The sequence below is a fragment of the Coregonus clupeaformis genome, chromosome 1, assembly GCF_020615455.1.
Source record: "Coregonus clupeaformis isolate EN_2021a chromosome 1, ASM2061545v1, whole genome shotgun sequence".
NCBI lineage: Eukaryota > Metazoa > Chordata > Actinopteri > Salmoniformes > Salmonidae > Coregonus > Coregonus clupeaformis.
The window spans coordinates 56,912,675-56,930,063 of NC_059192.1; the positions used below are offsets into that span (position 1 = coordinate 56,912,675).

Below are 17,389 nucleotides of genomic sequence, written 5' to 3' on the forward strand. Positions count from 1 at the left end.
CATGCCACCGTCATAGGATGCCACCATTCCAACAAGTCAGTTCGTCAAATTTCTGCCCTGGTCAACAAGTGCTGTTATTGTGAAGTGGAAACAGCTAGGAGCAAAAACGGCTCAGCTGCGAAGTGGTAGCTAATATGGAGGCGAAAGAACCGCACACCTATTTAGGCGAGGTGCTGGCTAACGGAGTAGAACACTTGAAAAAGAAAAGGAGAGCCGCACACTCTAGGAGCTCAAATGCAATAATTGAATAACCTAATAACCAACGTTTCGACAGACAAGCTGTCTTCATCAGGGTATAATGACAAACACTGCGGGTCACTAGTTTATATAGTGTCAAAGGACACACACAGGTGTCTGTAATCATGGCCGGGTGTGGCCTGATATCATTGGTTAATTAAGAGATAAACAGAACATACAAAAAACATGAATAGATAGCATACGATCATAGATACAACTTGGCTACGTAGGCCCACAAAAATGTACAATGAATAGCAAAATCACAATAATCACAAGAATGGCTTCAAATCAAAGTCTAAGTTGAGACCGAAGGGATAAAGGGTCTTTAAATTAAAGATCCAGGCAGCCTCTTGTTTTAGCAGTAAGTTGTTGAGTTCACCCCCTCTCCTAGGGAGGCTGACATGTTCGATGCCGATATAACGTAGGGATGAAATCGAGTGGTTCGCTTCCAAAAAGTGGGCCGCGATTGGGTATGTCGAGTTTTTGCACCTAATTGTGCTACGATACTCCGTGATTCATACTTTTAATTTGCGATTCGTACTTTTAACGGGACCGCCGAGTACTGAAGCATGTAGCGCGTAAAAGTCGTCTGTCCTCGGTTGCAACACTCACTACCGAGTTCCAAACTGCCTCTGGAAGCAACGTCAGCACAAAAACTTAGTCAGGAGCTTCTTGAAATGAGTTTCCATGGCCGAGCAGCCGCACACAAGCCTAAGATCACCATGCTCAATGCCAAGCGTTGGCTGGAGTGGTGTAAAGCTTGCCGCCATTGGACTCTGGAGCAGTGGAAACGCATTCTCTGGAGTGATGAATCACACTTCACCATCCGGCAGTCCAAAGGACAAATCTGGGTTTGGCGGAAGCCAGGAGAACGCTACCTGCCCCAATGCATAGTGCCAACTGTAATGTTTGGTGGAGGAGGAATAATGGTCTGGTACGGTTCGGGCTAGGCCCCTTAGTTCCAGTGAAGGAAAATCTTAACGTTACAGCATACAATGACATTCTAGATGATTCTGTGTTTCCAACTTTGTGGCAACAGTTTGGGGAAGGCCCTTTTCTGTTTCAGCATGACAATGCCCCCCATGCACAAAGCAAGGCCCATACAAAAATTGTTTGTCGAGATCGGTGTGGAAGAACTTGACTGGCCTGCACAGAGCCCTGACCTCAACCCCATCGAACACCTTTGGGATGAATTGGAATGCCGACTGCAAGCTAGGCCTAATCGCCCAACATCAGTGCCTTTCCTCACTAATGCTCTTGTGGCTGAATGGACGCAAGTCCCCGCAGCAATGTTCCTACATCTAGTGGAAATCCTTCCCAGAAGAGTGGAGGCTGTTTTAGCAGCAAACGTGGGGACCAACTACATATTAATGCCCATGATTTTGGAATGAGATGTTTGACGAGCAGGTCTCCATATACTTTGGGTCATTTAGTGTATTTTGGCCCCACACTGTCAGGGGATTTGGGCTCGCTGAAGAGCCGTACTGAATTGAGGAAATGGATGTGAGCCCTGGTATAGTAGCCAGGAAGGCGGAGCTTCCGAGTGCAGGCTCGGCATTCATTGTCCCATTGGGCGTGATTTCAGTTTTCCTCATGTGAATACGATTGGTCGTTCACTCTACATAGTATGTTATACCTCGTTCCCTCCTTCAGGGAAAAGTTGTTATATTTATAACTGTACATTATATTGACAGTAGCGAGAGCATCATCAGCACAACGCCTTCTTATGTTCGTTACATCAGTCTCTGATTTTGCCTTTACATTACATAAATCAGCCCCTCATACTTTATATTATCTATAATAACTCATAACCATTATTACTCTTTTATGGGCAGCTCCATCAACCAGCATCAACACTCATTCTTGCCTTAACTCTTGCAACATCAATCTACCATTCACAACTTTACATTAGCAACACCAGAGTTGGTCATTTGCCTTTACAACCATGACATATTCAATGTGTTACAGTGACCAGGGCTGTTGTGGTTACAGTATTACTGCCACACCGGCAGTCATGAGTCATGACCGCAGTAAAATTCCAAGTGACCGTTGAGTCACGGTAATCTCCTCTTATGCATTCTGCATATGCATTGGTAGTACCCAACTCGCTAACGATCATCAGGTCGCTAATGGCCTGGTAGTCAGGGCTCTATTCTCCCTCTAACGACTCTGACATCAATGCAAATGCAATCGGAAATCACGTCTGCTGAATGACTAAATTGTAATGTAAATCTAGTGCTATCTATGTATATTCATGTAATTATGTGTTTTATTTGTTATGTTGTTTCCTGTTTGGACCCCAGGAAGTGTAGCCACTGCCTCAGCAAGATCTGAGGGTCTGAAAACGTATGCAAATAAGGTATTTCTGTTTTTTTATTGTTAATACATTTGCAAAAATGTCTAAAAACCTGTTTTCGCTTCGTCATTATGGCGTATTGTGTGTAAATGTATGTTTTTTTATGCAATCAATTTTAGAGTAAGGCTGTAATGTAACAAAATGTGGAAAAAGGGAAGGGGTCTGAATACTTTCGGAATGCACTGTATGAGCCCAAGCCCCCCAAAATACCTGAATTAAAATAATGATTGTGCCATTGTACAATACATAGCCTACTGCATTTAAAAAACTGATTTAAGATGTCTTTGTTACATAATTGGTCTATACAAAATTAAACAAATTCTAGTAATCGCCTTTGAGTGTGGACTGTATTGTTATGCATACTGCTCCAAACCTTTTATCCATGAGTCTGGGAGAGAACGTATAGGCCTTGGCGATGCAGTTGGTTCATTGATTGTTTATTGATTGTGCATACAGGCTTACAGTGAATTTGTATTTGATTTTTAATAGGCTAGTAATAGGGAATTTGTTATATTTTCATAATTAATAGGCTGACACATTACCTTTAGCTACAAAATATCTCACCACCATGCGTTTCCATCTCCGCCCTTCTTTCCTTCATTCCTTTCTCGAGCGTGCAGAGTTTTATGAAATATGTTTCGTTGTGAAAACATATTGGAATCGATATTCCCAAAAAGATTTCACTTGGTTTCCGAAATTGGATGTAGAGCCCATGGCATACAGAATTTGGGCGGATAAAACCTGTCCCGCAGCAAGAGCCTGCATGCTCCACAAACAGTGGTTGATGTGTGGAGTGAAATAACCGGAGTAGCCTACCCAGCGTGAGTGAAAAACGAACCAGCAGGAAAGTGGCCTCCATTCGCTATTTCAGTGCATACGGATTACATGTATTTTTTTCCCCTGCCCCTCTTCCTGCCCATTTGATAATGGGCCATTCTAAATCTAAACTAATTTTCATATTATTAAAGACAAGATTAAATTGAGAATAGTCTGATGGGTGAAAATATGATCACTTGATGTTGAGAGAACAGCTTGTGCAGCCTATTGCAAGGAACAGAGTGCAATCCTTTTTTTTTCTTGTCTTTCTCAAATAATCAATAGCCTATAGTGGCATCATGCAGCCCATATACAGTATGTTTGCATTTCTAAGACATTATAAGGTTTGTATGATTCACAACTAAAGTTGCCAAATAACTCTAAATCTAGCATATAGGACCTGTTTCAAATTATCTCTTTTACGATCAACATAGCCACTTCACATACACACTCGCTCCAGAATGGGAAAATATCCTTTCTATTTTATTCAACTAAGTTCAATTATATTCTTCTTACTATAAAATCATAGAATATAAAATAATGGCACAGGACTTATAATCATATCTTGTCTGCTAAATGAACAAGTCTACAGCCTATGGCATGGTGCATAGCCAGATAGCATACAGTAGGCCAACTCATATTCTGTTCTTCTGAAATGTATTTTCTTCATATCATAATGTTTCTTTAGACCTGCCTAAAATAAATAATGGATGGGCCTCCCGAGTTGCGCAGCGGTCTAAGGCACTGCATCGCAGTGCTAGAGGTGTCACTACAGACCCAAGTTCGATCCCGGGCTGTATCACAACCAGCCGTGATCGGGAGTCCCATAGGGCGGCGCACAATTGGCCCAGTGTCGTCCAGGTTAGGGGAGGGTTTGGCCGGGGGGGCTTTACATGGCTCATCGCGCTCTAGTGACTCCTTGTGGCAGGCCAGGCACCTGCATGCTGACTTCGGTTGTCAGTTTTACATTTTTTTGTACATTTTTAGTCATTTAGCAGACGCTCTTATCAGTTGAACGGAGTTTCCTCCGACACATTGGTGCGGCTGGCTTCCGGGTTAAGCAGCCGGTGTTAAGAAGCGTGGTTTGGCGGGTCATGTTTTCGGAGAACGCATGACTCGACCTTCGCCTCCTGAGCCCATTGGGGAGTTGCAGCGATGAGACAAGATCAAAATTGGGGAGAAAAAGGGGGTAAAATACCCACAAAAAAATTGATTTATTGTGATGGTGTATATTACATTGATTTATTGTACTTTTTTAAATGTAGATGTTCCAAAAGCGGGCATCAGCAGCTTGTATGCGTGGAGGCCTGGAAATTCTAAACATGTTTATTTTAATGAATGATGAATTACCGTGAGATTGGCAGTCTTTTGCATGATTATAACCAGCTGATAAAATGTAATGACCATCACAGCCCTAACTGTGAATCATATTTTGGAGACTTCTGTTGGACCTTAGCCCCACTGAGTGTGCTGCAGAGAGGGGAAGCAGGCTTTTAGACCGAGCATCTAATGAGCATTCATTATATAAGAGTTAGACAAATCTCATTGCTGGTAAGGTACATTAGCTTTGAGTTTGTCAACAGAACACACACAACCCTGGACCTTTATCTCTGAGCACCCACATTTCAGAAGGCATCTATGAGTTGAAAGTGTTTTTTGAAAGCATCCTCTGCTCAGCGGGTGCTACTTTTGGGCTGGGTAGAAAAAAAAACCACTCGATTTCTTATCTTGCCAGCGTTGATCAGACCCCCCTCATGCAGGATGAAGCTTCAAGGCTCAGCAGGCTGCCACAGTTATTAGAGCAAACGCATACACGCAAAGAAGAAGTGAGGGGCTTCTGATGATTTTTCACGTCAAGAATTGACAACAGAGAAATGTCCGCCACAGTGGTGTCTGTAATGCATCTTAAATTTCAGCTTTTCCTAAATGTATGATAGCATCAGGATATCCCTAGCCAGAGTCCTTTCTAAATGTTGGATAACTACTGTATATACTCTTGGTACCCAGTTAAAATGATATGGTTCACAGAGGTTCAGGGAAACATAGATCAAAATGGATATTCAATTAGGGGTTGCAAATGTAATGAAAGGCGAAAATACAGGCTTTTGAGGATTTTGGTTGTGCAACATTTTGTTACATGTAATAAATGTTTAGGATGGATATTTTATTTTTGATGTTAAGGCCAGTTTGAAGGAGTTTGTGCTGAATAAATATGTTAATGTCAGAGATCCAGAGAGTTATAGTGCACTGTAAAACATTTCCTGTAGAATTACAGTAACTTACTGGCAGAAATTGGCAGGTAAGTTACTGTAATTTATTGTATGTACAGCTACTGTAATCTATTTTACGGTAATCCATTTTGCGGTACCAAAAATGATACTGTAATCTAATTTACAGTATATTACTGGAATTAACCATGCAGTGACATATTACCCAGTGTTCTTTGCAATTTTTACATTTACATTTTGACCATTTAGCTGGCCTTTTTACAGTCAGTGCATTCAACCAAGGTTGACAAAACAAACACATCAAAGTCATAGCAAGTAAAAAGTTTATGTAACCGTTACTGAAAATGTTATTGTAGTTAAGGATACATTGGTCTTCAAAATAATAGTATATAACAAGATATCTTATGATATACAGTGCCTTCTGAAAGTATTCAGACCCCTTGACTTTTCCACATTTTGTTACGTTACAGCCTTATTCTAAAATTGTTAAAATTACTTTTTTCCCTCATCAATCTACACATAACGACAAAACAAAAACCGTCTTTTAGAAATGTTTGCACATTTATTAAAGATAAAAAACAGAAATACCTTATTTACATTAGTATTACGACTTTTTGCTATTACACTCGAAATTGAGCTCAGGTGAATCCTGTTTCCATTGATCATCCTTGATATGTTTCTTCAACTTGATTGGAATCCGCCTGTGGTAAATTCTATTGATTGGACATCATTTGGAAAGGCACACAGCTGTCTATATAAGGTCACAAAGTTGACATTGCATGTCAGAATAAAAACCAAGCCACGAGGTCAAAGAAATTGTCCTTTGACCTCCAAGACAGGATTGTGTCGAGCGACAGATCTGGGGAAGGGTGCCAAAAAATGTCTGCAGCATTGAAGGTCCCCAAGAACACAATGGCCTCCATCATTCTTAAATGGAAGAAGTTTGGAACCACCAAGACTATTTCTAGAGCTGGCCCCCCGACCAACTGAGCAATCGGGGGAGAAGGGCCTTGATCAGGGAGGTGACCAAGAACCCGATGGACACTCTGACAGAGCTCCAGAGTTCCTCTGTGGAGATGGGAGAACCTTCCAGAAGGACAACCTTCTCTGCAGCACTCCACCAATCAGGCCTTTATGGTAGAGTGGCCAGACGGAAGCCACTCCTCAGTAAAAGGCACATAACAACCCGCTTGGAGTTTTCCAAAAGGCACCTAAAGGACTCAGACCATGAGAAACAAGATTCTCTGGTCTGACGAAACCAAGATTGCACTCTTTGGCCGGAATGCCAAGCGTCATGTCTGGAGGAAACCTGGCACCATCCCTACGGTGAAGCATGGTGGTGGCAGCATCATGCTGTGTGGATGTTTTTCAGCAGCAGGGACAGGGAGACTAGTCAGGATCGAGGGAAAGATGAACAGAGCAAAGTACAGAGAGATCCTTGATGAAAACCTGTTCCAGAGCGCTCAGGACCTTAGACTGGTGCGAAGGATCGCCTTCCAATAGGACAAATACCCTAAGCACACAGCCAAGACAAAGCAGGGGTGGCTTCAGGACAAGTCTCTTGAGTGGCCCAGCCAGAGACCGGACTTGAACCCGATCGAAAATCTCTGGAGAGACCTGAAAATAGCTGGAGGATCTGTATGAAGAATGGGAGAAACTCCCCAAATACAAGTGTGCCAAGCTTGTAGCGTCATACCCAAGAAGACTCGAGGCTGTAATTGCTGCCAAAGGTGCTTCAACAAAGTACTGAGTAAAGGGTCTGAATACTTATGTAAATGTAATATTCTCCTTCTTTTGTTTGCAACAATTTCTAGAAACCTGTTTTTGCTTTGTCATTATGCGGTATTGTGTGTATATTGATGAGAGACAATTTTAGAATAAGGCTGTAACGTAACAAAATGTGGAAAAACTTAAGGGGTCTGAAATACTTTCCGAATGCACTGTGTGTGATACATGGTTGGGATACGACTGTGATATGTGGTTGTCTCACCTGGCTATCTTAAGATAAATGCACTAGCTGTGGGTCGCTCTGGATGGGAGCATCTGCTGAATGACTAAATTGTAATGTAAATCTAGTGCTATCTATGTATATTCATGTATATTATGTGTTTTATTTGTTATGTTGTTTCCTGTTTGGACCCCAGGAAGAGTAGCCGCTGCCTCAGCAGGATCTAATTGGGGATCCTAATAAATACTAAATACTAAATCCAATGCTGAATGAAAATGAAAAGGATACACATATGAGAACAATAAAGTATGTAAGAATTATGCAAAACATAAATTATATAAATGAGACCTGTACTGAATTACGCTATACACTGAGTATACAAAACATTAAGAACATCTGCTCTTTCCATGACATAGACTGACCAGGTGAATCCAGGTGAAAGCTATGATCCCTTATTGATGTCACTTCTTAAATCCACTTTAATCAGTGTAGATAAAGGGGAAGAGACAGGTTAAATAATTATTTTTAAGCCTTGAGACAATGGAGACATGGATTGTGGATTGTGTGCCATTCAGAGGGGGAATGGGCAAGACAAAATATTTATGTGCCTTTGAATGGAGTATGGTAGTAGGTGCCAAGCGCACCGGTTTGTGTCAAGAACTGCAACACTGCTGGGTTTTTCATGCTCAACAATTTCCCTTGTGTATCAAGAATGGTCCACCACCCAAAGGACACCCAGTCAACTTGACACAATTGTGGGAAGCATTGGAGTCAACATGGGCCAGCCTCCCTGTAGAACGCTTTTGACACCTTGTAGAGTCCATGCCCCGACGAATTGAGGTTGTTCTGAGGGCAAAGGAAAATAACCCCACACCTACTATAAAATATGGTGGTGGATCTTTGACGCTATGGGGCTATTTTCCTTCCACTGGCCCTGGTGCCCTTGTTAAGGTCAAAGGCATCATTAACTTTACCAAGTGACAGGATATTTTAGCCAAAAACCTGGTTGCTTCTGCCAGGAGGCTAAAATATAGCCACAAGTGGCTCTTCCAGCAAGACAATAAACCCAAGCTCACCTCAAAATCCACCCTTACGAAAAAAGATTGCAGTCAGAGTGCAGTATAACTGCAGTTAGAGTGCAGCATAACTGGAGTATGCTGCAAATACTGCGTCCAAAATAGCACTGTTTTTTTTTACTGCAGTAATTTTGCAGTGTAACTGCAGTTAGAGTGCAGACTAAATGCAGTTCAACATCTACTTTTTTTACTTACAACATTTTGTTGTACACATTTTGCAATTACTGCATCTAAAATATCACAGTCAACTGCAGTTACTGCACTTTTACTGCAGTTTCAAAACTGCAATCTTTTTTTGTAAGGGTACAAAGAAATATTGGCCACAAAATCAACATTTTACAAGGCAATTTGAGTCTGTGAACTTGAAACACATTGAAAACATGTGGTTTGAATTGAACTGGGCAGTCCTTAAGCGCAGAGGAAGGATATCAAGGAGTGAGTGTGTTTTTCTGTGTGTGTTTCCAATTTCCACAATCCAGCTCTTCAGCATCCTCTCATTAAATCGCCTGCTGCACTGGTCTGCACTGCCAGGGCATTGTCAGTGCCCATGCTCTTCCAATGCCTCACATTTTTAACCAAGCTCCAGGATTTGCACTAGAGGCTTACACACAACTACTTAACTACATATTATAGACCCTTCAGAAGACCAAGTCCACCACCTAAATTACTATTTTAAAATGCAGAAAATTGTTATACATTCAAATTGATTATTCCGTGTGCTATAGGCTAATGCAAGGAGGCAATCATCATTGTCAAGTTTGACTTACACTGCTATTTTGGCCGGACCAATGCACCATGGCTTGGTTATGAGCTGAATCCCCGGTGAGTGCGAATGTAGAACAAATGACTTTAAACTCATCATGTTGATCGGAGGTTGACGCATCTTCACCGTTCCATCTGAATCCGGACCAAGTTGCTCTGCTCTCCGCCGTCTGGAAGCTACGCTTTCGTCGCCTTCCACGGCTCCTAAAACTTTCTCCAAACTCATGTTGTTTAAGTCTATTTTCTCTTCCAAAACAATTCATTGTATTATGTCTAGTGTTATTTACGGTTACTTTATTGATGGTGGCAGGTGGAATATCTATGTCCGAACCACTTTGATGCTGGTAGAGCTCTTCAGAACTGGAAAGTTTCTCCCTGCGCTGACTTTCTTCAAATCCACGGGTGTGTGATTTATTTGAAAAGGGCTGCTCGGATTTACGCACTGAATTTATTACCTCCCCATCACCTGAGACGCGCGCTAAATATTCCGCAACATTGACTTCTTTACAGCTGCCATTAAAGGGGTGACAACCTGGTGACTTCTCTGAAAACCCCACAACTTCACCCTCTGGTACTTTTCCAACTGTATCAAATACCACTTCAGAGAGTTCCGGGGGAAAAGGCTTGATAACAGGGAGCTGGCATGATGGAATGCACTTTATCTCCGTTTTGGTCATGTCCAGGGTGGAAGTTAGGGTAAAGAGCCACATCCATATAGCAATGTAACAATAAGGGCAGCAGCCGGGTACGGTTGTCTCCATCCTTCGTTTAGGTTATTCCACTTTGAATTGTATCCTGGAGATAATCGAATACTTTTTAGGGTTTGATTATTATCTGCTGAATCGTTTCGGGAACGTAGGTTGATATGGTGCGCGAAGAAGTGCTCACACAAGTAGTGATGCAAACGAAACACTGAGGAGGAGCTGGCTGTTAGATTCGGTCATGATAGGAGAAAGGAGAGAGTGGCTATATTTCCCCTGTGCTTTGATCTCAACCACGATAGAAAAATAATGATTGGAACATATTTACTTGATTACATTTCCATTTGAAGTGTCTTACTGTTTAGGGGAATTTAGTCTCTGGATAACATAGAAAATGATACATTATTTTAGTCATATTTTAAATAAGGAGCAGCCCTTAAAACATACTGATGCATTGTTAATGATGCCCCCCATTGGACCAATTGATGCATATAGGCTGCTTTATTTTTGTCAAGAAATGTTTGTTAAATTTTCACATCAACTTAGCCTATGTATTTATTTTTGCACAGAGCAGTCTTTGAGGACCTTAACTATGTCCATAATGAGTAAAACTTTATATTGTCATTAATACGCCATTAATAGACCAATTATAAGACATGTGTTCATGATTTGCAATTCTTTGTTAATCTATTACATTTTCAAATGCAAGTAAGCTATTTTAAAAAATGGGTAAGAGTTATGATAGATCACTTATAAGGCATGTCTTAAGGATTGGTCAATAATCTATAAATCATAACTATATGTCATGATCTTTATAGGAACCGGACCAAGGCGCAGCGTGATAGGCGTACATCTTTTAATGAGTACTTTACACAATAACAAAACAACAAAACGATACGTGAAGTCTAAAGGTTCACCAACACAAACCTATACAGAACAAGATCCCACAATCAACTGTGCAAAACAGGCTGCCTAAGTATGGTTCCCAATCAGAGACAACGAGCAACAGCTGCCTCTGATCGGGAACCACCCTGGCCAACATAGATCTAAACGATCTAGACAGAAAACAAGGAACAACTAAACATAGGAACTAACACCCTGGCTCAACATTAAAGAGTCCCCAGAGCCAGGGCGTGACAGTACCCCCAAAGGCGCGGACTGCGACCGCGCCAACCAAACACCACAGGGGAGGGGCCGGGTGGGCATTCAGCCTCGGAGGCGGATCCGGCTCCGGGCGTGACCACCACTCTCTCTCTCGCCCTCGTGGTCTGGCCCTGCTAGCCGCAGCTGGACTGAACACCGGTGGAGCGGATTGCTCTGGCTCCGGTGTGGAGCAGCTGACCGGTGCCGGACCAGGCACAGGTGGAACAGGCACGGACCGTGCCGGACTGACGACGCGCCCCACTGGCTTGGTGCGGGGAGCGGGAACGGGCCGGACCAGGCTGGCGACGCGCACCACTGGCTTGGTGCGGGGAGCAGGAACGGGCCGGACCGGGCTGACGACGCGCACCACTGGCTTGGTGCGGGGAGCAGGAACAGGCCGGACCGGGCTGGCGACGCGCACCAGTGGCTTGGTGCGGGGAGCAGGAACAGGCCGAACCGGGCTGGCGACGCGCACCACTGGCTTGGTGCGGGGAGCAGGAACGGGCCGGACCGGGCTGACGACGCGCACCACTGGCTTGGTGCGGGGAGCAGGAACAGGCCGGACCGGGCTGTGGAGACGGACTGGAGGTCTGGAGCAAAGAGCTGACACAACCCGTCCTGGCTGAATGCCTATTTCTACACACTCTGTGTGAGGCTTCAGCACAGGACGTACAGGGCTGTGCACTCGTACTGGCACTACAGCACGTGGCACTGGCGCAGGATATCCGGGACGGAGGAGGGGTACTGGAGGCCACGAGCGTTGAGCCGGCACACTCTGTCCTGGCTGCATGCCCACCTTAGCACGACACGTGCGTGGTGCTAGCACAGGACGTACAGGACTGTGCCGGACCACTTGCGGCACAGTATGCAGCTCCGCATAACTCGGAACCTGCCCAGTCTCACGCTGCCTAGCCTGAGTACGGGGAGTTGGCTCTGCTCTACCTCTAGGCTCCGCCAACCTCCCTTCCAGCCCCCCAAACCTGGTGGCTTCCTCTCCTAATCCGCCGATACGTCCTGTAGCTGCCTCCAGCATCCCCGTCGTCCATGCCGTGTGCCCCCCCCAAAAAAATTATTGGGGTTGCCTCTCGCCTGTCCGACGACGACCCGGTTGGCGCCGCTTCTCCTCTCCTGCCTGGGCATCCTCCCTCATCGCCCTCCGGTAGCGGACGGCCTCCTCCTCTGTGATTCTACCCCAACAGAGGAGGACATCTACCAGAGTAACCTCCTGTTCCATACCCGGCGTTTGCTCCTGCACACGCTGCTTGGTCCTATTTTGGTGGGATCTTCTGTCACGATCGTTATAGGAACCGGACCAAGGCGCAGCGTGATAGGCGTACATCTTTTAATGAGTACTTTACACAATAACAAAACAACAAAACGATACGTGAAGTCTAAAGGTTCACCAACACAAACCTAAACAGAACAAGATCCCACAATCAACTGTGCTAAACAGGCTGCCTAAGTATGGTTCCCAATCAGCGACAACGAGCAACAGCTGCCTCTGATCGGGAACCACCCTGGCCAACATATATCTAAACGATCTAGACAGAAAACAAGGAACAACTAAACATAGGAACTAACACCCTGGCTCAACATTAAAGAGTCCCCAGAGCCAGGGCGTGACACTATATTCATATTACATTTTTATACCCCCGTTCAAAATAATTTATCTGATCAATGTCATTCTGACAAACCCATTTACAAATCATTACTAAACTGTAACCGATAACAGCTCCCTTGATATCTTTTCATTCTCTTTCAGAATGGACAGTTAACTGAGCAAAGAGCATTAGATATTCAGCAGCAACATTCCTTCAAACAGCGATATGTAGATAGTGACTCAGGGATATTATCCTGCCCATCACCGTGACATTTGCTCTGGACTTTCACCTTAGTTAACCAATGGAATTACAAGTGTTTAAATAATAATGTGAAATACAGTGCACTCTTAGAAAAAAATGTGCTATCTAAAACCTAAAAGGGTTCTTCAACTGTCCCCATAGAATAGTCCTTTAAAGAACCCTTTTTGGTTCCAGGTAAAACACTATTTGGTTCAATGTAGATCCCTTTCCACAGAGGGTTCTACATGGAACCCAAAAGGGTTCTACCTGGAACCAGAAAAGTGTCTACCTGGAACCAAAAAGGGTTATCCTATGGGGACAGCCCAAGAACCCCTTTGGAACCCTATTTCCTAAAAGTGTGAGGAGCTAACAGAAAAGCATGTTTGTTGTGTTGATTTTCAAAATTGGCCCATGACCTGTTGTCATCTTTGGAAATGGCGCATGTGCCTGTCTGATGGAGTGTCCAGGGCCCTACAACAATGTACTATCAGTGTACCAACACAGCTAAGATAATGAGTAGGTCAAACTCTAAGACCCTTCATGCTGTGTGTTGCAATTGTCTAACGGAGTGGGGTGGTAGTATTATATTTTTTTTAGAAGGAAAAACCTCCAAATTGTCTGAATAAAACATGACAAACCTTTAGGCAAGGTGAGAGCTTAGAAAAATGGATTAAACATGTCCAATGTTTATACCCCTCGGCTTAAACCAACTGCCCTTGCACCCTTCTCAATCTCCTCTAACTTTCTTCAGGCTGGCATTGATATTCACATGAATCTCAGTGGGTTGCAATGGAGGTATGGACTATCATTTTGCTAGCCTCCTGTTCTGTAAAAGTAATACAACAATCATTCACTTTATTAGCAGAATAGTTATGCATGAAGTTTCTGAAAATATGCTAAATCATGGCAATACGTTGGCCAGAGAATATACTATATGAAATCCTTCATACTGTGCAATAGGCTACTTGGATTGAATCCAACATTGGGTCTCTATTAGATGTGGAAGCCATCCTCACCATGTGAACTATTTCATTATATTCCTGGGTAACAGTTAGTCAATAGGAGGAGGATGGACTTGACTGATGCCTTAGAGCGTCTCTATATTGAGCTGTCGTCCCCATCTCTCTGCTTGAGCCGGGACGTGTTCCTGTTACATGGAGGGGTCAGCGGCACAGAGCCGTCTTTCATTCGTAGCCATTAGCAATGCAGTGTGCACTAGCTGTCTCAATCTGTTTCAGTTATGCTGCATCAGACAAGAGGAAGCCCGTCTAATGCAGATGGATGGGTGATTGGGAATTTCAATCATGCCTATAGGCCTATGTGTGTAGACGAAACACATTTGACCCACTGCTAAAAAGTTCAAAGTTTTTCACAATTTTTTGGCCTGAAATATACCACAGAACATTAAAGGGGAAATCATCAGTTGCTAAATACATTTTTGGACTTATAAATTAATAATATGTACCCATTGATTCTTGAAGAATATAACTTACATGTGCCTCATGAGCTTAGTTCAACTGACATACCCCCTCAGAACCCAAAATATAACCTTGTTTTATTCCAATGTTTGTAAACAAAGTAAATGTAAACACTGTATGGCCTCAAAACATGATTTAACTATAATTTTGATATCATGGATGGTCAGTCCTTGCATCCATAGTTCTGTCTTTGAATTTGAGAGTGGTTACATTTCTCCAGCCCCATCCCCCCCGCGTTTTACTGAAACAGTGGTGGGGAAATGCTTTGTTATTGTTTCAACTGCTGATTGCTGCTTTAATCGATGTATCAAAGGTTTCACATGTGTTTAAGCGTTTTAAATGTATGATAGAAAGTTGTGAAATAATGTAGACTGGCAGTATTATGTAGAATAATACATTTTAGCAGATTAAATACCACATTCCAAGGACAGTTGAGGGGAACCTATAAAGAGAACATATGAATAGAACATGATTTTAGCTCAGATCTTGGTTTATTGTGCCATTATCATGAATGGGTGGAAGCTTTAATAACTACGTACATATTAGGCCTAACCGTGTGTGTACATGGTTGTTTTTCAAGAGAGAGGATTGATCTAGCTTTGGCTAGCTTTCTGTCACACACTCACACTGAATACAAACTGCATTATTCTCGCTGAGCTTAGGGTGTTACTATCAGACTTGTGAGCAGGCCCTGCAAAATGCACTCTTAGGAGAAAATATGAATCCTAGCTGTTGATTTTCGCTTTGAGTTTAATGCTTCTTGACAGTGTCATAAAGTATATTTTCTTAGTCCAAGTAAAGTGACACAGGATGGTCATAATGCTTTAAATAAAGTGTATTTTCTACAAGTTATTTAAAATATGATTTAAAAAAAACATGTCTGTAAAGAATTGATTACAACAACATTAAAGGACTTCAGAAACAAACTTTTGAATGAAAGGAAACTTCTTGGCAGGGAAAAAACCCTCTTATGTAGGTGTCATAATGTGTATGACGCTGGGTGTCAAGTGTTACCGAAAACAAACATAAGATCCCTGTTGCATAAAGAAGTACTGTATTGGCCTCCCGAGTGGCGGAGCGGTCTAAAGCAGTGCTAGAGGCGCCACTACAGACCCGGCTTCGATCCCGGGCTGTATCACAACCGGCGGTGATTGGGAGTCCCATAGGGTGGCGCGCAATTGGCCCAGGGTTGTTAGGGGAGGGTTTGGCCGGGGGGGCTTTACTTGGCTCATCAAGCTCTAGTGACTCCTTGTGGCGGGCCGGGCGCATGCAGGCTGACCTTGGTCGTCAGTTGAATGGTGTTTCCTCCGACACATTGGTGCGGCTGGCTTCCATGTTAAGTGGGCGGGTGTTAAGAAGCGCGGTTTGCAGGGTCATGTTGCAGAGGACGCATGACTCGACCTTCGCCTCCCGAGCCCGTTGGGGAGTTGCAGCGATGAGACAAGATCAAAATTGGGGAGAAAAAAGGGGGTGAAATACAAAACAAAAATGTGTTTTGTCCAAACAGAAGAGGACAATGCAGTGAAAGAAGAAATGCCAGGGCATTAGTCATGCACAGTGTCCACCCCTCCTCCCCTCTCATCTAACAAACATCTACCGTTGCTGCAGCAGGATCTGTGGCTATGGATCAGACTCAGCATCACCTCCAAACTCACAGATATGCCTCCCATAGGAAGATACTCCTTTGATTTAATCGCAGATGATTACATATTTAATCCTGTCTTTTCTGTCAGAGGATTGAATACGAAAGAAAGTCGACCTGCAGTGTGGGTTGATTGATTCTGTTTTTGCCAGCCATGCGCTGTCCTACTATCAGTGTAGAGTTTGAGGTTTTTGAGCTAGCTCATTTTAGTGATGGACGCTTGAGACTTCCACTTCAATTAGTACCCTCAACACCTCTGGGGCAGCTGAAGAGATGATTGCCTTTTCAAATAATGATTTCAAATACATTACTGAGAGATAAGGTGCAAGGCAATACAGGCAGCGGGTTAAGTGCTGTGACCCTTGTGGAATACTGCAGGCCATATGTATGTCATGGGGTGCTGAAGGTGAGTGTGGTGCAGGAATCAAGCGCAGGACGCAGAAACTAAGTCCAAAAGACTTTAGTGAAATATTCACGTAGTACACGAGCAAACAAGCCCGGAGGCGAGAATAAAGGCGCACACAGGCGTCAAACAATAGGCGCACTAACATGTGCGAAAACCTCTCCAAAACAACGGAGGAAAACACGTAGCTCAGAACACCAAACAGAAGAGCAATCACACACAACACCTGACACACACAACGAGAACTAAATAGGACACTAATGAGGACTAACTAGACACAGGTGTACAACATCAAGACAAAACCAAACGAACATGAAACATAGATCGGTGGCAGCTAGTACTCCGGGGACGACGACCGCCGAAACCTGCCCGAACAAGGAGGAGGAGCAGCCTCGGCCGAAACCGTGACAGTACCCCCCCCTTGACGCACGGCTCCAGCCGTGCGCCGGCCTCGGGGACGACCAGGAGGGCGCGGAGCAGGGCGCGCGGGATGGTCCCAGTGGAACTCCGACAGGAGAGACGGGTCTAGGATGTCCCTCCGCGGCACCCAGCACCGCTCCTCCGGGCCGTACCCCTCCCACTCCACGAGATACTGGAGACCCCCCATCCGGCGTCTTGAGTCCAAGATGGACCGAACGGTGTACGCCGGAGCCCCCTCGATATCCAGTGGGGGTGGAGGAGTCTCTCCTATCTCACCTTCTTGGAGTGGACCAGCTACCACCGGCCTGAGAAGAGACACATGGAACGAGGGGTTAATA

The 17,389-nt window shown here is 44.0% G+C and overlaps 1 protein-coding gene across 1 annotated transcript in view; it reads right to left on the reverse strand.

The window, feature by feature from the left end:
• The window catches only part of LOC121536132 (VPS10 domain-containing receptor SorCS1-like), a 113,998-nt gene extending 104,312 nt beyond the window's left edge, over positions 1–9,686 (reverse strand). Inside the window, exon 1 of the mRNA XM_041843731.2 lies at positions 9,429–9,686. Within this exon, the coding sequence (XP_041699665.1) occupies positions 9,429–9,686 (258 nt within the window). The remainder of the gene's footprint in view (positions 1–9,428) is intronic.
• Positions 9,687–17,389: the final 7,703 nt, after the last annotated feature.